General features: G+C 37.6%; 1 protein-coding gene across 1 annotated transcript; it reads left to right on the top strand.

Annotated features, from left to right (window-relative positions):
- The first annotated feature begins 375 nt into the window (after nucleotides 1-375).
- Nucleotides 376-22,965, top strand: LOC127643221 (protein GPR107-like). The gene is made up of 18 exons (XM_052125861.1): nucleotides 376-494; nucleotides 697-819; nucleotides 979-1,029; nucleotides 1,441-1,529; nucleotides 1,665-1,807; nucleotides 2,212-2,240; nucleotides 2,352-2,408; nucleotides 5,496-5,618; nucleotides 6,123-6,256; nucleotides 6,447-6,522; nucleotides 8,003-8,076; nucleotides 8,243-8,360; nucleotides 8,575-8,705; nucleotides 8,901-8,944; nucleotides 11,597-11,646; nucleotides 12,206-12,289; nucleotides 13,174-13,295; nucleotides 20,529-22,965. The coding sequence occupies exons 1-18, from the start codon at nucleotides 396-398 to the stop codon at nucleotides 20,617-20,619; spliced, it is 1,638 nt and encodes a 545-aa protein (XP_051981821.1). The 5' UTR covers nucleotides 376-395; the 3' UTR covers nucleotides 20,620-22,965.
- The last annotated feature ends 1,331 nt before the right edge of the window (nucleotides 22,966-24,296 follow it).

Below are 24,296 nucleotides of genomic sequence, written 5' to 3'. Positions count from 1 at the left end.
CGGCTACTGTTATTGTACACTACAGCTACTATGGTCCTCTTACAGGTTGCTACGTCACCTCAGTCTGTAATGACAACTGTTTTCATAGATATTTACCTTTTTGTTTTATTTAGTTCGTATCTTCTCTTTTTCTCAATGCATATTTTGTGAGAGAGATTAAAAACTATCCTACTGTCCTAGTGGTTAAATTAAATCCATGTCTTCATTAGAAAGAAAATCACACACATCTGGGATGGCATGAGGGTGAGTAAATTATGAGATCATTTACATTTTTGGGTGAAACTTTTGAAGGTACGATTACCCAACTTTGCCATTAGAGGGCGCCGTTTTTTATCCCAGTGAGCCGGAAATAATAATTCGATTGACCTGCTTTTATTTGTATAGCGGCTTTAAACATGGCGTCCGGGAAGAGGTGTATGTTTACATTTATTAAAGCAATTATTATGGCTCTTATCATAGAAAGTCAGTGTCGACTCCATCACCTCATTCTTAAGGTATGTTTGAAAAATACTTAAAATGTACTCGGAAATATAGAAACAGAAAGAGTTACTGCTGTGCTATCATCACTGATCCTGAATAGCAACAGATGCTGCTGTCTTATGATCATAGTCTTGATCGTTTTGTTTTGATAGTGAAAGCCACATTAAGCGAATGATTCAGACTCCTTCGCCGCTAAATACATTTGTTTTGTCTTAGGATGACATCCGTCAACGGGTCCACCTGAACACATTCGGCTTTTATAAAGATGGTTACATGAGCATGAGTATGAACAGCCTAAGCTTCTCTCATGGAAATACGGATAACATTGACAGCTCCACGGTGAGAGTCTCTTCCCTGTCAGCCACATTGTCGGCTTTGAGATTCATTCAATGCATTGTAATAATGCCATGTCTTTCTCGCTCTATGCAAAACATTATTCCTCAGAATGAATCCGAAAACGAGTTCTCCTCACAGTTTCTGATGTGATTGTTTTTACAGATTGGTTTCAGTTTAGATCGCGCGAGCAATTATGGCTTCTCCACATATCTGGTGAGCATCCGTCTTCTTATGTCCATATGAATATATTGTACTTAATATGTTATTTTTCTATATTTATATCGTATACATTTAACTTCTGTGGCAAACTAAATGCTTAATGAAACTGAATGTATTACTGTTAGTTGCTTTATAGTTTGGGTGTCACATTTGATAACTGTGCTTGTAGATTCTTTAATTGCATAGATGAACAGGGTATGATTTGAATGTTGTTGTTGTTTTTAGTTTTTTTGGTTTTTTAGTTTTTTTTTTGTTTTTGCTATGCAAATTAAGGCTCTCTCAGAAGTATGACATGAGTCAAACAGTATAATATAAAATTAAAGCTAATGTTAAATTTGACATTTTTTGGATGATCTTTCAGTAAAGTTAAAGGATTTTTTAATTTGTCTTTTTATAAACATGCAGGATGAAGGTCTTGAATATTGTCCTCTGAAAAAAGATCCAAGCAGTAATTTTGCAGGAGTTCTTCTCTTGCTGGACTTCAAAAATAAACTGTGAGTGGGCTTTTAAAAAAGAGAGGGAAAAAAAAAGTATAGCTGTTACTTAAACCTTCTCTCATTAAAATCTAAATCAGTCTGGAAATATTATGCAGTTTCTGAATGCCCTGCTTTTATTTGCAATACCCACAGAGTGAGGAAGAAGACTTCAGCAGAGGCAGGTGTGATTCCCAACATTATATCTGTCTTGCTTAAAAACACAGAGGAAAAACTGCAGGCTGAGAATGGGAAAGAGGTCCCAGACAAGACACCAGATGATGGATCTCAGCCTGAGGGTAAGTCTCTCTTTACTGAATTGTCAATCACATCATGGGGTATTTCCTTAGACCAAATTTATTGCTGTCCAAAACACTTAAATGAGCATTACCTCAAAAACTGCCCTAAATAAAGACAAGTGATAAGTTAATGCTAGGCAGAATTGTGGAAGTCTATTGAGATTATGTGTAATTCTACTGTTTGTGTCCGGATGTTTTCCAGGACATTCTCCAATTTTTTGTGCTCATTTATGTCAAGACAAAGTCATATTTTTTGTTGCATTCTTTCATTATGAGCTGCTCCCTTTTATATTGTACAAGAAAGCCTGTCATGTAAAGAAATTGTATCTTTGGTTCACATTCATATTTGGTGTCAGTCTAGTTTCAGTGAAGTTTTTCTGTTCACTTCTCCATTTAATTTGCAGGGGTTGCTAAATCCAAGCGAGATGTTGGGGTAAGACCTGCCTAAAAAAACATAGCTCAATATGGATCACAGGACTTTACATAGTCTTAAAATGTTCTTAATTGTGAATTAACTGATTTTAATTTTATAACTCCGTTCCAGAACAAGGCATTAGATACCTATCCTCTTCAGAACAAGGACCAAGTCTACTCTTTTCAGGTAGGTCATACATCTTGTACTTTAGCCTAGATAAAAAAAAAAAAACATTAAAAAAAATATATATAATATATATATAATATATATATATTAGCATGGTAGTGTTACAGGACAATAATCTCATAGTTTCCTTCTGGAAGAACTAGGGTTGGATATCCTTAAACATTTTTACCGGTTCCTAAACGCTACTTTTTTAAATACTTTTGTCAAGAAACAAAAACTCCGCAGGAAAACGACGAACACCGGTATTACCGATGGTTGGACGCTAGGTGGTACTATGGGATCAATTTCATTAAGCATGGTTAGGGTTAATCTTACACAATAAAGCAAGACAATTTGATTTCAAACTTTGAACTTTATATTTTATTTATTTTAACTCTAAATTCAAATGAATCTGGAAAAAAAATAAGTGCATTTAAAATGTGTTTTTCAACTTTTTGAAAGATGGCTTTATAACAGTTGTGAACATCTCTCTGGCAAAGAAGCTTCATCCGTGCATTCTCTACCTGTCAGGTATTTTGTTATCCAGGAAAATATTTCATGTGTGTGAATACATTCGTTTTGTTCCCTCTTTCATGATATATATATATATATATATATATATATATATATATATATATATATATATATATATATATATATCCAATTACATCGGAAACCTCCAGGCTGAGGGATTAGTGAATATTCTTGCTATATTGATTTTGCATTGAAAATTAAAAAATGTATTTATAAAATGTATATATAAAAAACAAATACATTTTATAATTCATATTGCACTCCAAACGAAAAAGCAAATAAATAATAAAGTGATAAATATATATATATATATATATATACGTAACCACCTTTCCATTTACCGTCAGCAAGAATCCATCTAAACATGCTGGAGGGAAATTACTTACACAAATGAAGACAAAAACAATTATAAATGTAAAAATTATAATTATAATGATGATAATAATAACGGAAATATAAATCATTGTTGGAGGTGAACGTATTTTTGTATTTTTTTACATTTTGTATTATTTTACAGGCTGCAGAGTTGCGTTCAAAATAAACTGCTCTGTGGAAATAAAGTGAACTAAACTCAAATCACTTCCTGAACTGAGATGTCTGAGGTCATGTGCAGCACTCATAAAAAATAAAAATCGGAAGGCAGAAACAAAGTGTGAGATCCTTAGATGCACGTGTTCCACGAGACTGCACGCCTCAATATCAGCGCGTCATACATAATAATAATACGTTTTAATAATAATAAGTTTTATTTATATAGCGCCTTTCCAGAGCTCAAGGACGCTTTCAATAGACAAGCAACAATAAAGGCAGAGGACAAAGACAGCAGACAAAACAACAGCAGGTAGATAACAGTGAAGGTACAGAAAATGAGAAGGTTAGGTAGATGGGACAGCACCCAGCGGAAAAAAAAAAAAAACAGTACAACTTAAGAGTTATAACATTCAGCAAATAAGTGAGTTTTGAGCATGGATTTGAATTCAGAGATAGTGTTAACAGAACAGAGTGATCGGGGTAGAGAGTTCCATATTTTGGGTGCTACAACACTGAATGATCTGCCCCCCATCGAAACAAGGCGATGCCGAGGGACGACGAGAAGGCTAGAGTCGGAGGATCGTAGAGAGCGAGTCGGTGCGTAGGGGTGAAGCAGATTACAGAGATAGGAGGGAGCCAAGCTGTGCAGAGATTTAAAAGTGAGAAGGAGAATTTTGAATTTGATACGGTAAACCACAGGAAGCCAGTGAAGATCATGCAAAATTGGGGTGATATGTGCAGAACGCTTGGTGTGGGTGAGTATTCTAGCAGCAGAGTTTTGAATGAATTGCAATTTGGAAATGGAGCTAGCAGGAAGGCCAATAAAAAGTGCATTGCAATAATCGAGACGTGATGTGATAAATGCATGGATGACAGTTTCAGCGTCTGAGATACTGTTGAAGGGACGGAGCTGAGCGATGCGACGTAGATGAAAGAATGCTGATTTAGTGATAGAATTAATGTGAGAATGGAAAGATAGAGAGGAGTCAAAGATTACACCAAGACTTTTAACAGTACTAGATGGTTTGATGTGAGAGCCAGCAAACTCGCAGGTGAAGTTAGTAGGAATTATGTTAGTGAGTGATGGAGGTCCGGTAAAAATAATCTCAGTTTTGTCCATGTTAAGTTTTAAAAAATTTGAATGAAGCCAATCTTTTATTTCATGCACACAAGCAGAGATTTTGTCAGTTGTGATAGATAGAGTCGATGTACAGGTAGTATATAATTGAATGTCACACACATATACATGCACATATACATCTTTTCTGTCATCTGTACTTAATAATATAATAAAGAGTGTTTCTTCAAACGTGTGTCTTTGTGTCCATGGACAAATTATTTGTAATATTAATTTGATAATAAATAGTCTAATAATAATAATTTAATAGATTCATGGGAAAACGAGTCAAATATCGTCATGACATGGGCAAATGCATTGTCGATCACTCTGACCATCATTGATCCCGAGATCATCGTCTGTTTACTCAACCCGAATGTGCATTTCTCTCTATAAATGTTATATAGAGAAACAAAATGTTCAGACAGTCTCTTGCTGTTTTTTCCGACACATTCAGGATCATTACCGCTTTTCCCGGTGTCGCTGTGGCTCGCTTCATGTTACTTATAACATTCTCAGCCCTGGAACTCAAACCATTTTCTGATACTAGTGTTTTCCCTTGATGCCTAAACACAGAATATCACCAGCACTTTTAGTTTTGGGCACATCTAGCATGCTATATCCTTATCACTGACGTTGACGATATTAACCACTTGTTTCTCTATATAACATTTATAGAAATCGAAATTTGGTACCGAACGACAAGACATTTTTCGATACTCTATTGTTTTGAGGCAATTCGGTCGGTGCCTAAAATGTATCGAACTTGATACCCAGCCCTAGGAAGAACTGATATACCTGTTGCTTAGAGCTCACGGGGCTCTTTAAGCCTCTGATTTCAAGATTTTCCAAGGTTTCTAAGTTTACTTCTTTTAACCTTTACCTAATTGTGAACTCTGAACTGACTGTCTTGTTTTTCTTTTTAGTTTCACTTCAATGTCACAAGAGACGAACAGCAAGGCCTTTATAACTTGTATTTCTATAACTGCTACTCCTTGCCAATAAACCAGGACAACTCTATGTCAGGTGTGCTGACTTTCAGCATTGATGTGAGTCTCAATTACCATAAATGTCATGAAATGTCATCAATGAACCCCCTTCAGCTGTGTCTATACTCACAATGTTGCAAATGGATACTGGATAATATAATAAGGACAGAATTTTTAATTAACATTATTTTATAAAGGAAATTCATTAAGTGCCATCTTTCCTCTACAAAACAATCCCTGACATGTAAAAACAATAACATAATATTGTTCACTGGGTACTGCGCAGTGATATACACAATAGCTGCAGTATGTCAACAGGTGTTTCACATAACTGTTAAAATATTGTATATTTTTGTACAATTGGGATGCTGTATTGCATCGAGAACCAAATCAATCCATAATTTATAATATGCAATTTGCATGAATTCTAAACATATTTGAAATTGTATAATAATTGGCGACTCCCACTGAAAAGCCACCAAGGTAGTTTAAATGCCTTTTAACATACAATTGTATGATTATAATGTGGAACTGTTGCAAGATAAAACTGTGATATGATTTCAGATCAACATAGAGGAGAAGAATCCAGACAGCTACCTCTCTGCTGGACAGATTCCTTTGCCTAAACTTTACATCTGCATGTCCATGTTCTTCTTCCTCATTGGCAGCCTGTGGGTTCATGTTTTGCGCACTAATAGGTAAGTGCTAATTTAGAAGGTTTGTCTTATTTATTTTTCAGTTACATTTTCTGTTTGACTGTTTTGTACCTCTTACATAAAATGACCAGTAGAGAGCAGCAAAAACATTTCTGTGTACATTAAAAAATAAGTTAAACAGATTATTGATTTTATTTGATTGATTGTACTTTTCTTGCTTTGTGTCTTAAAGTGCTGATGTTTACAAGATACATTGGCTGATGGCTGCTCTTCCATTCACAAAATCACTTTCCCTTATTTTCCATGCGGTGAGTTTTTGCCCCATATATATCTGTGCATATACTGTATATTACAGGACATTTTTTTTTTTCTTTTTCTTTTTTAGTTATACCCTTTACCATCAATCAAGGGATGGGTTAAAGGGGTCATGACATGAGGAATCAAATCCTTGATCTTTTAATATATAAGAGGTCATTTAACTATAAAAACATACTGTAAGTTTGAGAACTCAAAATTGCCAAAAAAAGAAATGCATTTGTTGAAACCAAGGTGGTTTCCACATTTGGCACTTTTTCACTGCACGTTATGGTTCGACTCACCCCAACTCTACTCGATTTACGTTTCTGAGCTCATTTTGCTGCATAAAGCAGTTTTTGCATGGTGATTTTACACAAGTGTAACAGTTAAATTGACCTGGTTGTTTTAGAAGCAAGCTTCCGCTGGTCAACTAAATAAAGTGAAGCTTTCAAGCAGAGTATAGAGTTAACGTAACAAAATGTACCATCCTCCATCATGAGAGTCCAGTGCACTCTCCATTGCTCGCCGGTTTAGATAGCGTCCATTTGGTCGAACCACTTCCACATTTCCTTGATGCTTCTGTAGTCACTTTTATGTTTTTTTTTACTTTTCCCTACACTGTTGGTAGGTAGCCGTGACCTCCCACATTTCCTCAGAGACTTTCATTTCGCTCATCGCTAATGAATGGACCGTCTGCATCTTGTTTATTGAATATGGCGTGGTTTTGCGCTCAGCCATTTCTTTTTTCACAATTCGAAAGTCGCGTGAACAAACGATTCTGTTATTGCTGTTGCTAACTTTAAAAACTAGCGGGTTGATATCATATTTTAGTTGGGTCTCTTTGTTCAATCAGTGATCTGCAGGATTTTGACATCACATTTAGCATCGGCTCTGCTCGCTTGGAACCTCAACCAAGGGGGTACTAAAAAAAGTACCTGGTACTGTTGAAAAAGAGTTGTACCGTGCAGTGGAAAAGCCCCAATTGAGATGATGTGACACTGTGGTAGACATTTGCATCTGACTACCTCCACAACAACACATCAACGACTACTTCACCTGATCAATTCCATAGCCCTGCCCAGTAGCGGTGAGCAGTGAGATGCAAGGTGCAAGCAGGTCAGTCAAGAGTCAATCATAAGAGTGGGCGTTTAGTGTCAAGTCTTAAAGGAGAAGCTGTACCAAATCCAAATATTTAACCTCAAGGAACAGATTAAAATAAAAAAAAGACTTGTCATTACCCTTTTAAAGCATCATTTGTGAACCATTCAATTGTATTGACCATGATTTTTAGTAACCGGTTTAAAGGCAGAGGGATTGGGATGACATTCTACATGCTTTGATCTATAAAAACAGTATACTGTTCTTGCAAAACCTTTATAATTTGTTCAGATAAGGTCTTCAACAATGCTGGAGCTAGGTACATGAAGCAAAAAGCAGGCTGATATTATGCATTACATTGTTTTTTTAAAACATGATATTCTTATGTTACAGATTGACTACTACTACATTTCCAATCAGGGCTTTCCTATCGAAGGCTGGGCTGTGGTCTATTACATTACTCACCTGTAAGTTCAAGCCGGGAATACGGTACTGTCAAATAAGAAAAATCCTGAATCATCATGACAGCACAGATATGTTTTTGCTCTAAGAAAAAGTATTTAAGTTGTTATTTGAGTTTTGGTAAAAGTCTCCTGTACCATCATTTACTAGCAAACTTTTTGTTTTGTGCAGACTAAAGGGGGCGCTGTTGTTCATTACTATAGCTTTAATAGGAACCGGCTGGGCCTTTGTCAAGCATATCCTCTCAGATAAGGACAAGAAGATCTTCATGATTGTCATTCCCCTGCAGGTATTGGTCTTTTTGTTTACTTGTAAACACCCGCTCATTGTAGTGTTTCTGCAAAGTGTTGTGTAGTGACTAAATATGCACTAAAATGTGTGATGAAACATTGAAATATGTTTTTAAGACATTAGCAGATATTTACACTATATGGTACTTCTAGCCTCTGAGGATAACAAGAAGTAATGATTGTAATGTTACAGTTTTGGCCTTGTGATATCAGGTTCTGGCCAATGTGGCATACATCATTATTGAGTCCACAGAGGAGGGCTCCAGCGAGTATGGTCTGTGGATGGAGATCCTGTTTCTGGTAGATCTGCTGTGCTGCGGGGCAATTCTCTTCCCAGTCGTCTGGTAAGTTGTCTTCTTGCCTGTCCTTTTGATGTGGCCCAGATGACCTTTTTTTAATTATAATTTCTAGACTAATAGACCCAATGTTTGTATCATAGGAATATATGGTTAGCTCTTATTGCTTTTTTTATCTTTTAGTAGTTGACTTTGGCCATTCCTTTTGTTTGATGTTGTCTAATATTTGTTTTGGATTGATAGGTCCATAAGACATTTACAAGAGGCATCAGCAACAGATGGGAAAGGTATGTTGAAATAACAGAGGAATTTTCAGTCAGAATTACAGAAATAACATTGATGATACCATCTCATACAAAATTCATATCTACCATTTTTAAGGGGCTTCGTACAATCATCCATGAATGTTGTTGCTCATTTTTTCAACATTTAAGTCATTTTAAATGACTTTCCTAATGCTTTCTTTGGTAGTTTTGAGCTGTCACTGTTGGCTGTTCTCTACATAACTTATTATAACATAACTGCATTATATTCATAAGTCTTTACACCATGAATTTCAATTGTGCACATGAATGCACAGTTCAAGACATGCAGCTGAAACACAAGTTTAACAGTGGCGATTGCTTTAAGACTACTCGGGAAGTATTGTTCCCTTAAAATTTCATTAAAATTTTGCAATGACGTGCTTATCAAATTGCATATAATCTCTCAATAATTCAGATAATTATGGTCCCAGTTCAATATTTTAGGTGATAAAAGTGTGCAATAGCATGCAACACTTTTGCGATGTTCATTCTATTCTGTCCGTCGGGGTTAGTGAATGCACAACTCATAGAACCCCATTGGAGCCGTGTTTCAATGGGAGTCTAAGGCAGATACACGTCCCATTGAGTTCACTGGAGCGAAAGATCGATTATCATTGGACAAGAGACTCTAAACATGAAATTTTGGGTCCCACCCGGATGCCGTGCATCTCTGGGTGTCTGAGCTTCATGAGCACCAGAGAGCTCAACTGTATGGTTCCAGAAATAAAAATCCCAATAATGTATCCCATATGAATTGACTTTCAAAAATAACTATTAAACCTTTAGAGGCAGACATACCTTGAGCTACGAGGTTGTTCATCAATGGTATATGCTTCAACTGAAGCAATCGTCTGCGTTATTTCAACTTCATTGTTTAAAAATTGGGTTTGATATCGTAATTAATGGCAAAAAAAAATACATTACCCATGGTCCAGCAGAGAAAGCTTCACCAATCAGAGAACCGTGGACAACAAAGCCACGAAAGGTGCCTTAAAGTGATGGCACACTCCCATGATGCATTGTGAAGGACTAGTTATTAAATTTTGACTGTAACTCACTTTAAAGGACTAGAGGTTGAACGAGGTGGTGGAAAAGGCAGATAACCGATTAATTGACCGATCGTTTTTCAAATTCATTTGTAGAATTTATAGAATGACGGGCACAGACATTGAGGCTACATGAGTCCAAAATAAATAAAATCCCAGCAGTATATTGTGCCAACAAAAATCCCAGAAAGAAAAAAAAGAAAACTGTCACAGTGTTTAATTGGTAAAACCAATATATCAGTCTACATCTAGTTAGGACTGTGCTAGTAAAAGTATTTACTGATAAATTTCTCTTTTATTGCTTGATGGTTTTGGGGTGGAAAAACTGATCCTGCCAGTGATGCTGTTTGTGGCATGTGCTCTGCCACCTTGCACTGTTGCCTGTAGTGACAGCAGATGCCAGGAAGCTTGTAAATGTCATAGCTCAGAGAAACCAGCCTGGGCTATGATTTATCCTACCCCCAAATCCAGGGAATAGAAATACAGATTTAACCCTGCAGCAAGGGATCTGTGCAAATTCCATCATCTGGGAAGAAGATGCCAAACCCCCTCCCGTCCCGACAAGTCTGATTTTAGTGAGGCAGTTTTTACATGAATGTACATGCTTACATCACTTGTATCCCAGCTTAATAATTGTTTTTAAAGCACCTAATTAGCATGACTGTTTTGTATACTTTTACCAAAGCATCAATTTAAATAACAAATACGCAGTGAGAGAAAAAGTAACTATAATTAAACAGAAATAATATTCTGTCTTATTTTGACAGTCTACTTGCTTCAAGTTAAACTTATAACATATAGCCGGAAAATGACCGAACAATTATCCCAGACCAGTAGTTTAATCCTATAATATGTAAAAAATAAATTAAACCCCCTGCTAAGAAAAAACACTATATGGAAAGAGTTTTACAGGTTTTGATGACAACTTCCTGCTGTGCTTTGTCTCAGACTTTTGCAGTAGCTAGAAAAAAAGGTGATTTCAGGTCATGCTGTCTTTATGTTAAAGTCTTTGTGATCCCTATTATGTCTGTTTACAAAATGCTTACAATGACTTTTTCCAACCAATAATGTTGGGTTTATGCGTGCGAGCAGTGTGTGATCAAAACTCTGTATCAAGCAGGTTATTCCCATAGCCCCAGTGTTTGTGTCCTAATTTTTGCCACTGTGGAAAAATTATGCTGTCTCTCAAAAATCACAAAATTGGTCATATTTAGCCACAATATTTCATACCAAATACTCTTATAATACAAAAGCAAAGCATGGTTGTGCAACAATATACAGTACATAACTTCTACTATACATATAATTATAATGCTTTATTGAAAAGATACCTAAAAAAGTTCTCTCCAGATGGTCACCACTCTCTTTTTTTCCCCTCAAATAGTAATTGTTTCAGTGCTGCCAAGAACTTTCATCTTCTGCCTCTCCTTCACACTCGACAAAAATGTGACTTTGATTGCCTACTGATATTAACCGTTTTCACAGCAGGAGTGAGAACCACAGTAATTGAAGCATGTAAGGTTACAGGACAACATGTCCACTCTCTGCTTTATTCTTAATAGTTTGTTTTTTGTCTTTCTCGTTGTAGCTGCCATCAATCTGGCTCAACTGAAACTTTTTAGGCACTACTATGTGATGGTATGTATTCACTACACCGTCTCTCACTATCTGTCATTCTCACTCTTATCTAGACATTCAGACACACAGCTTTCAAATGGAAACGTGCCTGGTGCTTGCTTCTGTGTGGGGTTGACTCTTTGTCATGGCATATTTATTAGACTTATTTCTCCTAGACTTATTAAATAGTGACAGTGGTCTCATTTGAAATGCATTCATTCATCAGAGGCTGTGTATAAATACAGGACTTTTATGGGATTTTATTGCACTTAAGAAATTATAGGCTGCCTTGATGTGAATTTCACTCAACTGCATCACCCCAAAGAGTTTAATTATCATGGATATTAACAAATGCCAACATATTCATTGCACCATTTGGGCGATGACCCTGAGTGACATCTGTCTATTATAGTATTGGTAATGTTCCTTTATGAAAATCTACTTTTGTCAATGTATGGCCTCTTTGCATTTCAATGTCTTGTCTTACATAATTTAAACATTTATCTAATCCTTTAGATAAATGTATCACTCCTCTGTCTCTATCTTCTTTTCTTACCCGCTCTTTCTTTCTCTTTCACAGATTGTATGCTATATTTATTTCACCCGCATCATTGCCAGTCTCATCAAGGTCATTGTCCCCTTCCAGTGGCAGTGGCTCTACCAGGTGAGTGATAGCAGTTTTCGTCAAACTTTACGAATTTAACAGAAAACATTTCCGGAACATTTATAAAAGTGCATTAAAGACTCAATTCACAACAAGCATAGACTTTAAAGATGTTAAAACAAAACAATGCATCCCTATGGACCACTTTCACACTGAATGCATGTAAGTTCAAAACAATATACTAGGATCATTTTAGCAATAGGTAGTATATATATTTTCATTAAAGGTAGTTAATGGAGACTGGAGTCTGTTTCACCTTCATTTATGCAAATCTTTCTTAGAGGCTTACAACATTTTGTGCAATAAGTCCTTGTGACAAGCCAAATTCTAAGGTAAATCTGCAGGAAGTTCTTCCAAATGCATGTCAACAGTCTATGACAGGATTCATTAAGGGAATATAAAGCATGGTTCTTGCTTTGTTCTTCTGTCTTAATTACCTGTTTGATTCTTCTGTAGTAAGTGTTTGAACAAAAGTGTTTTTACAAAACCATAGTATATTATTTTTGCGGTTGTTGCTACATCATATATTTACAATACCCGTGTTACCATATGAATGTATGCATACTACTCACCTGCATACCTAAAGAATGTACTTTCTTACTGGCTGAGAAATATGTTAATAATCAAATGCAGCACTCTGACTGTATACAAATTTGGACGCAGCCAAGGTGTCATCAATTAGCACCATTAAGTTATGCTTTCAGGTTAGTGTCAGCAATTAAATAAATGAAATGATAAATAAAACTGTTAATAAAATCCATTCATGGATTTTTACAAACCCTTATAATTTTCAACATTCAAAGAAAAACACAAATTTCACAAATAAACACATGTACAATCATTCAACATTAATTAATACATTTACTATTTCCTCCTTTTCTTAGCTGTTGGATGAGCTGGCCACTCTGACCTTCTTCTTCTTAACTGGACACAAATTCCAGCCAGCATCCTACAACCCCTATCTACTGCTGTCTGTGGAAGAAGACGACATTGAGATGGACAATGTGTAAGAAATGATAAATGCCATTAAACATGTCCAATCCTTCATAAATAAACAGCTGCCTGTGCATCTACAGTCACCGAGCACTTTATTAAGTACACCTGTACACCTACATATTTATGCGATTATCTAATCAGCCAATCGTGTGGCAGCAGAATCATAAAGATTTGAGCTGATCAGAATGGTGCCAAAAACAAAAAACATCCAGTGAGCAGCAGTTCAGCAGACAGAAACACCTTGTTGATTAGAGAGATCAATGGAGAATGGCCAGACTGGTTTGAGCTGACAGAAATGCTACTGTAATTCAGATAACCCCTTTGTACAGTTGTAATGAGCAGAATAGAACCTCAGAATGCACATGTCAAACTTTGAGGCAGATGGTCTACAACAGCAGAAGACCATGTCAGGTTCTACTTATGTCAGCCAGGAGCAGAAAGCTTAGGCTACAGAGGGTACAGGCTCACCAAAACTGGACAGTTAAAAACTGAAAAAACATAGCCTGGTCTGATAAATCTTGATTCCTGCTGAGTTACACAGATGGTAGGCCCACTGCAGCCTCAGTTGCATGATTATATGCATTGAACTGCTGCCACATGATTGACTGATCAGATAATCGCATAAATAAGTAGGTGTAGAAGTGTTCCTAGTAAAGTGATCGGTTAGTGTATATGATAGAAATCAGCAAATTAATGAACACACTGTGTGATGGAGTGATATATGTGTGGATACTATAGTTTTGGATTACAGTAATTGGATTTTCAGGGTTGGATTTTTCACATTAAAACATTTTTTACAATAGCTGTGACGTAGCACACATGCTCTTAATATGACGGAGATGTGATGCTTCCAGGGGAACGCAGGTTCGATGCCTGCGTTGTGTCCCCCTCTCTCTCTTTCTCTTTCTCTCTCTCTTTCTCTCTCCTCTTACCTTTTCTATTGCTTTCAACTGTTTTGTCTATTTAAAGGTGTAAAAAGCAATAAGCGTTTTAAAGCACAGAGAACCAGTGATTTCAGGTGCCATTTTTGCACACAACAGATGGAGAAGAGCTGATAGTAGACTGTTACTTGAGTAATTTTAGTCTTTGTGTATGTGTGAGTGTGCGCTAGGGCTGGGTATTGATACAGATTTTAAATTAGCGCATGTTAACTAAAGAGGACTCTAATGGCTTTAACTCATCTGTGCGATGCATGATTAAAATGAAAAAAAACAATATTGTTGTTGTTTTGATCAACAAATGACTTGAACAGAAAAGGTATTAATAGAGACAGTATTCAATGACAAATGCATTGTGTGGATCTCATATTGGACATGCTTTATTAACTTTTACTCTCAACATGCTGTGAAAGGATCTCGCTGCTTATCACTTCACGACTAAACTACACAATTACTGGTGAGTGAAATGTAATCATTTACCCGCCAGTTGCCAAATATATTCACTTTAGTCACATGGCACGATATTTGGTTTCAAATGCAAGGGATTTCCTCTCATTGTAGTAGAGGGTTGCGCATTGAGTGAAAGATCGATCTTGGGATTTAAGAACCGGTATCCAGATCAAATGAAGATTGCGATTGATCGGAAAAACTATATTTTTACCCACTCCTAGTGCGCGCAGCTCTATTACATACCATAGCCCTGTTGCACTCCATTACCAGCTGCGATCTGCTCACACACACACACACACAGGCTTGCAATGATCCTGACACCTGTCATGGCTCAAGGAGAAGCCCAGAGGATCGGAGGATCTGGTAGCATCCTCATTACATGCCCTAGCTGAGAGCACCTGTCATGCCCCAAGTTTATTTACATGCACACATGCTCCTGTCCTCGCTTCCATGCAGGTCATGTTCTCCTTATACTAAAGCTTTGCCACTGGCTTAATCTGTGCTGCCTTACCAAATTTAGTGTGTTTTAATAGCCGTGTCTTCCTTCTCTCCTTTAATCTCTATGGTCCCTTTTCCCATCCTTCTTATTTTCTTTCTAGGGTCTCTCCACTCCCTGATGTCCAAGTCATTTTCTGTTCCTTGACAACCTCCCCCATTCCCCCAAGTTCCATCTCCCATTCACCCAGCATTCAGCGTCCCCTCAGGCGGTTTGTGCTCTATCCATCCTTACCCCCTTATCCCAGCACTTCCCAAAATAGCACTGTGAATTCATATGTCCTTGTTCCTTGCATGCACTATCCCCCACTTCTCCTTCCCCTCATCTCACTTATCTCTCCCACCTACCTTACAGGACTACATGCTTTACTCTCACAACCCCTCCTCACAAACTGAATGGGCAGAATACTGCCTTGTGGCCTATTTTCCTGAAACTTTTTTGGATAACTTGGGTGCGGCCTGATTCAGCTGTCCTCATTGAGTCTTACGAAGAACACAGATAAGATGGATGAGGGTAACCACGGAAATGAAGAGCAATGCTCTCATGAGCTTTCAGAGTTTGGGTTCAAACTGCCTGTTGTTGCTTTTATTTCATGACAAATATTTGCCTTCCAATTTTCTTTCATTTGCAAAATGTTATCTAATATTAGCTTAACTGCTAAGGCCCTTTCATACCAAATGCAAATATTTGAGGTAAACAAGATTTTTTATTAAAACATTGCATTTCTATGGAACTATCAATGCTAATGTGTGTACATTTTAGGTGTTAGATGCTTTATACTATCCCAGCTTAATTTGCTGGGACAACTATAAGAAAACCATTCATAGGTCAATTTCCTCAAAACTTTTAAACATTGTGGTGCTATCAAAACATTGCTCTGTATGTTTGAGCATCCTGACCACCTGATACAGCAGCATTGACTCAACCAGTGTAGTGGGACTATCTGTTAGTTTGACTAATGATAGATGGAAATAATATTTGGGGAAAGCTGTTTGAAACAATTTTCTTTTTGGTAACATTAGTGGCAGAGAAATTACTTTAAATTTAAATTATTAATTCAGCTTTAACACTGGGCATGAATATTTGCCTGATGAACTAACTGGAGTTTTTGTTGAGAGCAAAATTATTTGCCTGGTAATGAAAATACACCTACCAGATTTTTAAAGAATTTTAACATTTTATAAATGTACATTAGACCTTTTTTGAATCAGGGGTGATTTTATTTGTGTGATGCTTGTTCCATAAAATAAAACCAAGATCTCACCACATCTGAGAGTGTGAGGTACTCTCTGTAATTAAGACAGAAACGAACTTTAAATTAAGGGGCAATATTTGCCACCTGGATTTGATTTTCAGGGGCATTTTATTTAACTTAATGAGGGTATATGTTTTCATGTTTTCTTATCATATAAAAAGTAATCTCATATACTTAAACACTTTAATCAATGTATTAGCATACGTTTTCTTATATACAGTTGAAGTCAGAAGTTTACATACACTTAGGTTGAAGTTATTAAAACTAATTTGTTTAATCACTCCACAGATTTAATATTAGCAAACTATTGGTTTGGCAAGTTGTTTATGACATCTACTTTGTGTATGACACAAGTAAGTTTTCCAGAATTGTTTACAGAGCAGTTTACTGTGCCACTGCCTATGGCCATGGAGGTGGTTCCCTTGTCACAGCTCATGAACAAAGGGGCCATTTCCCAGTCTCTGCTAGTGTTCACGGCCACAGAGGCAGTTCCCCTGAAGCGGCCAGTGCCTGAGCCTTCTTGGCTCCGCCCCCTGAGTTTCTGCCTCAGCCTTCACCTAGTACACTGTCCCCTCTGCCCTGAGACCACCTTCCAGGCCATAGACCCTGCCTCTGCTCTGATGACTCCTCCCAGGTCACTAGACCCTGCCCCTTTCCTTAAGTTCCCTCTTTTTGGTTTCCCTCCCTTTCTGTTGTGTGTGTTCTGTTTTATGTTAGTGCTTGTTTGTCTGTCTTATATATTGTTTGACGTTCCCATGTTGGAACGCCGGGGGAAGTGCACTGTCGCGGTCGTGTCACTGTCAGACTGTGTTTTTGACTGTGGTATTATCATCCCATGTCTGTCTTGTGTTTCGTGTCTGTCTTTGTGTGAGCGGCGGTTTCGATTGTGTTCCCTGCCATGTGCTCTTCAGTCCATCTTGTTTCACATCGGGAGCACGGTGTCTGGATCCTGACTTCCTGTCTGGTTTGGTTTCAGGATCCAGACACTCATGCTCCTTGTCTGTCTGTTATTGATGTGGGTGCATCGCGCTAATATCATCTTGGCAGCATGCACTCACTGCAATAGTTTGTCTGTCTCTCGCGAACACTGGTGCGCCTTGCATCGCACTCACGTTGTGTTGCGCACCCGGGTTGCGAGCTGTCTTCACGTAGTGCTGAGGTTCGTTTTTTTCAGTCTACGGTGTCGAGTGTGTGTGTGTGTGTGTGTGTGTGTGTGTGTGTGTGGCCGAACTCTCGCACGGGACACATACACACTGTCTTGTTTTTGTCACCTGTTGCGTGCATCGTGAGGCATTTGCCATGTGTCTCTCTGTCTTGCATTCTCTCCCTTTTTTTTGTCTCCTCGTGTTTGCTGTCCAATGCCAGTTCGTCTTGTTTCCAGTCTTGTGTGATCCAGTCGGTCTTGTGTAATCAGTCCTGTTTGTTCCTCATTGGCCTTGTCTGGTCTGGTTGGTCCTGTTTCCCTCTGCTCCAGCCCTGGATTGTTTGTTTTCCCCTACGTGGTAGTTTGTTTTATTTTTCCCCCTTGTGGGAGTTTGTTGGCTTTTGTTTTTTTATAAATACATCCCCTTTTACTCTGCAATTGGGTCTAGCCACTGCATTCCATGACATAAAACACATAAGAATTTCGGGGGAGTTTTTGTCACTTTTAGTGGCATTTTTAACAGGTTCCTGGCATTTTATGCTTTGTTTCAGTGGAGACCTGTTATGGCACTGTAGTCTCTGGCCATGTGGTGATTGTTTTCACAGTCTCCTTGAAGTTGATCCCTGCTGAGATCATATTCTGTTGCATGAGTTTTGGATTACTCGAGAACCATTGAATTTACAGCATCATTGCATCCTAAAATTTAAGTAATTTATCCATTATCCTAAGTGTATCAGTGTCCTATATTTGAACTCTCTTTGACATATTTGCATCCAGTTTGACTCATGTCTTTCTGAAATCTTCAGTGTCCTCTTATGGGGCTTTTCCACTGCACAGTTCAACTCGACTCAACTCGACTTTGCTCGCTTTTTTTAAAAAAAATTTTTGGGGGGGTCTGTGGATAGTACCTGATACTTTTTTTCCAAGTGAGCTGAGCCGATACTACATGTGACATCAAAATCCTGCAGATCACTGATTGGTCAGGGAGAATCGTCACTACCAGCAACACTGGATTTCCGACACGCGGCATCAACCCGCTAGTTTTAAAGTTAGTAACCGCAATAGCAGTATAATTTGTTCACGCGACTTTCGAATTGTGAAAAAAAAATTGCTGTGCGCAAAACCACGCCATGGTCAATAAACGAGGTGCAGATGGTCCACTCATTAACGATGAGCGAAACGAAAAAGTCTCTGAGGAAGTGTCTCAGCTGTTGGCCGCACACGGCTACCACCGGACCTACCAACAGTGTAGGAAAAAGTAAAAAAAAATACAATAAAATAAAAAAACTTAAAAGTGACTACAGAACCATCAAAGAAAAGATGAAGTGGTTCGACCAAATGGACGCTATCTAAACCCGGTGAGCAATGGGAGTTAGAGTGCCCTGGACTCATGATGGAGGATGGTACATTTTGTTACGTTAACTCTATACTCTGCTTGAAAGCTTCACTTTATTTAGTTGACCAGCTACTGGAAGCTTGCTTCTAAAACAACCAGGCCAATTTAACTGTTACACTTGTATAAAATCACCATGCAAAAACTGCTTTATGCAGCACAATGAGCTAGTAGCTAACAGCTAGCGGTTGTGTTATTGTTTTGGTCAGTTTGTGTTGCATTTAAGATGATGTCACTGCAGTAGAGGCGGCACAACTATGACGATCAGCCTATAATCCCACCCACGCTGAGGAGGCACTAAACTGCAGTGGAAATGCAAGGTCAGAAAAGTAAAGCGAGTAGAGTTGAGGCGAGTCAAACTATAAATTGCAGTGGAATAGTGACATTAATGGTGTCCTTGAGGCTCCGCCTCTTGGCATGTCTATAATATGGACATATTGTATATTTATATATGGGGCTTATTCATGAGAAGTTGTTTGTTTAACCGTGACATTATCAACAATGCTTTTCTCCTCTATTAAACAATACACAGTACATTTTAAATGACCTTAATTAAAATGCATATTAAAAGATGAACCCTGTGTTGGTTCAACAACAGTAGGTCCTCTGATGTGTTTTCCATCTAATCAGTGAACAGTTTGTTGTTACCAGTATGGCCATATGCAGTCCAATCTGTGTTCATATAATTATTAGGAACAGAAGGGCATTGAGTGGGAAAGAAATGAAATGCAAAGAGGTGCAGTTAAAAATTATAAATGGCAAATCATATATCCAACTAATGATGAGTGTAAGATTTAATACAGTTAGCTCAAGCATATGCTAATTGTGTAATACTGATGTAGAGACATATAGTGTGCGTGCGCGTGTGTGTGTGTGTGTCTCTCTGTCTCTCACTTGGTCTCAGAACATTCTGTCCACATTTGCCTCTGATAAAGAATGTTTACCCAGTGAACTCATGGTCAATTTTTTTTTGTAATGTAGAATTTATTATTTTAATCACGCATGGAACTTAAAAGGGGAGATAAACCCACCAAAAAAAAAAAGAAAATGAAAATGTGAATATTATGGTGGTTTAGATGTTTCAGTCTGTGACTCAGAAGGTCTAGAAATCATTCAGAAAGTGAATTACATGTATGAAAAATATATGTACATTTTCAATGTTCAAACCTTATTAGAAATGATAACGATTATTAAGACTTTGGTTTATTCTGAAAGAAACATTCTGTCTTTTATTAATAAAACATAAGTTATGAGTAGCTGAAGGGCTTTCCTCAAAAATTAGGACAGTCGGAATTTTTCCAGGACCTGTTTTCAGTTAGTTTTTTTCAGAAAAACAGTACTGATCCAGGATCAGCTTCCTTCATGTCCACACAAGTAAGCAAATCTGGTCTAAAAACGCAGCTTTAGCTCTAGAGCCCCTGTTTTGTTGGTCATTCAAAAGTGTTCGCCTTATGGTGCTGCAAGTGAGAAATTGGGTGAGAGTTTTTAGTCTCTGAAAACACAGTGCTACTTAATGGAGAGCTTGGATTGTTTTTGTTGTTAATGTCTCTTCTCTCTTTCATGGCAGGTTATTTACCTCAACAGTAATGGGAGAGGGCATTAAGAAAGTGAATAAGTTATCAAACGGGCCACCAGAGGAGAGGGAGAGCATGGCATGATGTGAGAAAGTTATCTGTCGGTCCTGTGTGCCTCTGGACTTTGTGACCAGCTACGGAAATATTGGACATTCTTGAAGAAGAGCTTAACGGCTTCATGTGTAAAATTCCTAATGGACCTTCTCTCATGATCACATGTGAAGACATTGCATTTCAGATCTATATATATATATATATATATATATATATATATATATAATATGTGTGTATACACTCACCTAAAGGATTATTAGGAACACCTGTTCAATTTCTCATTAATGCAATTATCTAATCAACCAATCACATGGCTGTTGCTTCAATGCATTTAGGGGTGTGGTCCTGGTCAAGACAATCTTCTGAACTCCAAACTGAATGTCAGAATGGGAAAGAAAGGTGATTTAAGCAATTTTGAGCGTGGCATGGTTGTTGGTGCCAGACGGGCCGGTCTGAGTATTTCACAATCTGCTCAGTTACTGGGATTTTCACGCACAACCATTTCTAGGGTTTACAAAGAATGGTGTGAAAAGGGAAAAACTTCCAGTATGCGGCAGTCCTGTGGGCGAAAATGCCTTGTTGATGTTAGAGGTCAGAGGAGAATGGGCCGACTGATTCAAGCTGATAGAAGAGCACCTTTGCCTGAAATAACCACTCGTTACAACCGAGGTATGCAGCAAAGCATTTGTGAAGCCACAACACGCTCAACCTAGAAGCGGATGGGCTACAACAGCAGAAGACCCCACTGGGTACCACTCATCTCCACTACAAATAGGAAAAAGAGGCTACAATTTGCAAGAGCTCACCAAAATTGGACAGTTGAAGACTGGAAAAATGTTGCCTGGTCTGATGAGTCTCAATTTCTGTTGAGACATTCAGATGGTAGAGTCAGAATTTGGTGTAAACAGAATGAGAACATGGATCCATCATGCCTTGTTACCACTGTGCAGGCTGGTGGTGGTGGTGTAATGGTGTGGGGGATGTTTTCTTGGCACACTTTAGGCCCCTTAGTGCCAATTGGGCATCGTTGAAATGCCACGGCCTACCTGAGCATTTTTCTGACCATGTCCATCCCTTTATGGCCACCATGTACCCATCCTCTGATGGCTACTTCCAGCAGGATAATGCACCATGTCACAAAGCTCGAATCATTTAAAATTGGTTTGAAAACTCATGACAATGAGTTCACTGTACTAAAATGGCCCCCACAGTCACCAGATCTTAACCCAATAGAGCATCTTTGGGATGTGGTGGAACGGGAGCTTCGTGCCCTGGATGTGCATCCCACAAATCTCCATCAACTGCAAGATGCTAGCCTATCAATATGGGCCAACATTTATAAAGAATGCTTTCAGCACCTTTTTGAATCAATGCCACGTAGAATTAAGGCAGTTCTGAAGGTGAAAGGGGGTCAAACACAGTATTAGTATGGTGTTCCTAATAATCCTTTAGGTGAGTGTATATATAATATGTGTGTATATATCGATCTCTATAAATGTTGCACAGACAGTATGGAGATTTCACACCACATTTCTCTCTTATTCCTTTTGCCACTGTAGTTTTAATTGAAATGCTTGGTGTTGTGCTTTTTCATTTTATCTTAAAAGTGTGTGTAGGATTTTAACATTTGGTTGTTCATTTTTATTTATTTATGACTTTCCTATGCATTGCTTGATCTTAGACACTCTGTGGCACTTTAACACTCCAGTCAAGTGAAAGCCTCTGGAGTCACTGGGATGTGTAGAAAACTGCAGTCTTTGTGACTTCTCTTTCAGCTATTAAATTATAATGACCTTTCAGAATTAATACTTTTTTATGTTATTGTGCAGGCCCCAGAAAATGAACATGCATGCATAACCCAGATTAATGCATCACAGAGAATAAATTGTACCGTTCTTAAGCTTAATCAGGATTTGATGACAGATGCTTTATATTTCCTCAGTATTTTTTTTTTATTATGAATATGAATGACAATGGACATTAATGAAATTTAACCTGCATGATACTGGGTGCCTGGAACCATGTATTTCAAATGTACCAAATATTTGGATTCAAAAGATTTCAGGGATCTTGTAATTTATGGTTGTTGGTAATGTAATATAGGATTTTATTTTGATGTTTAATATTTTGCTTATTATCGGATATCTTTGAGCAAGCTTTATCAAATTGTTTTTCAGTATTAAATTGTGCAATGTTTTCTTTTGAGTTTGTCTACATTTTATTCAAATTGTGTATATACAGTATTATGTGAAATCAAATAGATGTTCTTTATAGGAAAGAACTAACTGTAAACAGAAGTCCAATCAGACAACAACCTCCTGATCCTTGATTTAAAAAAAAATTGTTATTATCTACCTTAAACACCGATATGGAATCCACTGAAAAGGTAATTAAATAACTTTTGCAATTATTGCATTTGAATGTCGTAAATACTTTTTATCTTGATTTTTGTTTATGACAAAATGTTTGTTTACCATAAGTGATCATAACAAAGAATATTATTCCGAGCTAGTATCTTATAAGGCTTGGACACAATAAACATTTGACAGCTCTCAATCAAACAGAGCGCTTATAGTTAATTTCACTGCTTTTGAAACTAATACAAATTTTTCATTTTACGTGAATGTTCCCTTAATACAAATAAGGGAATCAGGAGCAAGCTTCAATAATACATTTTGTAAGAGTTGCAGTGAAGCACAAAGACATGTGTTGGATGGTCAGTCTTACAGAGGAGACAGCGGAATAGATGTGCCAAATTTAATTCCTTGTATGGAATCAGTCATTAAATTACCAAAATCCAAGATCCTTGATTATGTGCTACTCAATTACACTCATTTACCTCATATCCATACAATTCCTTTGTTGCTCTCGTGATTGGAGAACCTAAGGTCACATGGATGGTCTGTTTCCAACATGGCAGTTTGGTGTGAAGTAAACTTCAGATATTACATTTACTAAAATGGATTTTGGTTTTAAATAAAACAAAATCACTTGTTATTAACTTAACTTGTATTATCTGTTTATACTGTGATGTATAAAATCAAGGCTTTCTTTAATTTGCTGTTTATTTCAGTTGATCCCTGCAGCCAATATTATGTACATTAGCTAAATTGCTATTTTAGGGTTGTGACAGGGTGGCGGGCGGGGCCAGGTCGTGATCATACACACCCGGTCCCTTATCAGGCTAATTAAGCCTCCCGAGAGGGATAAAGGCCGACTGCGGAGGATTGTGCGTTAGAGAGAGATAGTTTACGGACATGTCCGTCATGTGTGTTTGTTTGTTTCAGTTTATTATTCAAATATTATTTATATTGACAAGCCGGTTCTCGCCTCCTTTCCACTGACTGCTTTACACTCCCTCTCGGAGGCTTGATTAGCCTGATAAGGGACCAGGTGTGTATGATCACAACCCGGCCCTGCCCTCCGCCCTGCCACATGGGTCAAGCTACATTTCTCTTGCTATTTAAAACTAGATTACCCTAGATTACTAGCTATTTAAAATTAGAAAGTTGTCCTTTTTCAAGGTTTGTTAATCATCCTAACAATATAATTTCACAGTGTTTAACTATACCACCATGATGAGAGGTCATGGATTATCCAGCTTTGAGTGAGTAAAAGATATACTAGATAGCTTTTGACCCAAATTGACAGTATTAACCAGCTCCCAGGGTGAATGGGACCTGTTAAAGTTGGCTAAAAGCACAATG

Source organism: Xyrauchen texanus, chromosome 4 (genome assembly GCF_025860055.1).
Source record: "Xyrauchen texanus isolate HMW12.3.18 chromosome 4, RBS_HiC_50CHRs, whole genome shotgun sequence".
Taxonomy (NCBI): domain Eukaryota; kingdom Metazoa; phylum Chordata; class Actinopteri; order Cypriniformes; family Catostomidae; genus Xyrauchen; species Xyrauchen texanus.
Note: the sequence above shows the minus strand (reverse complement) of the source record. Positions and strands in the feature narration are given on the sequence as shown.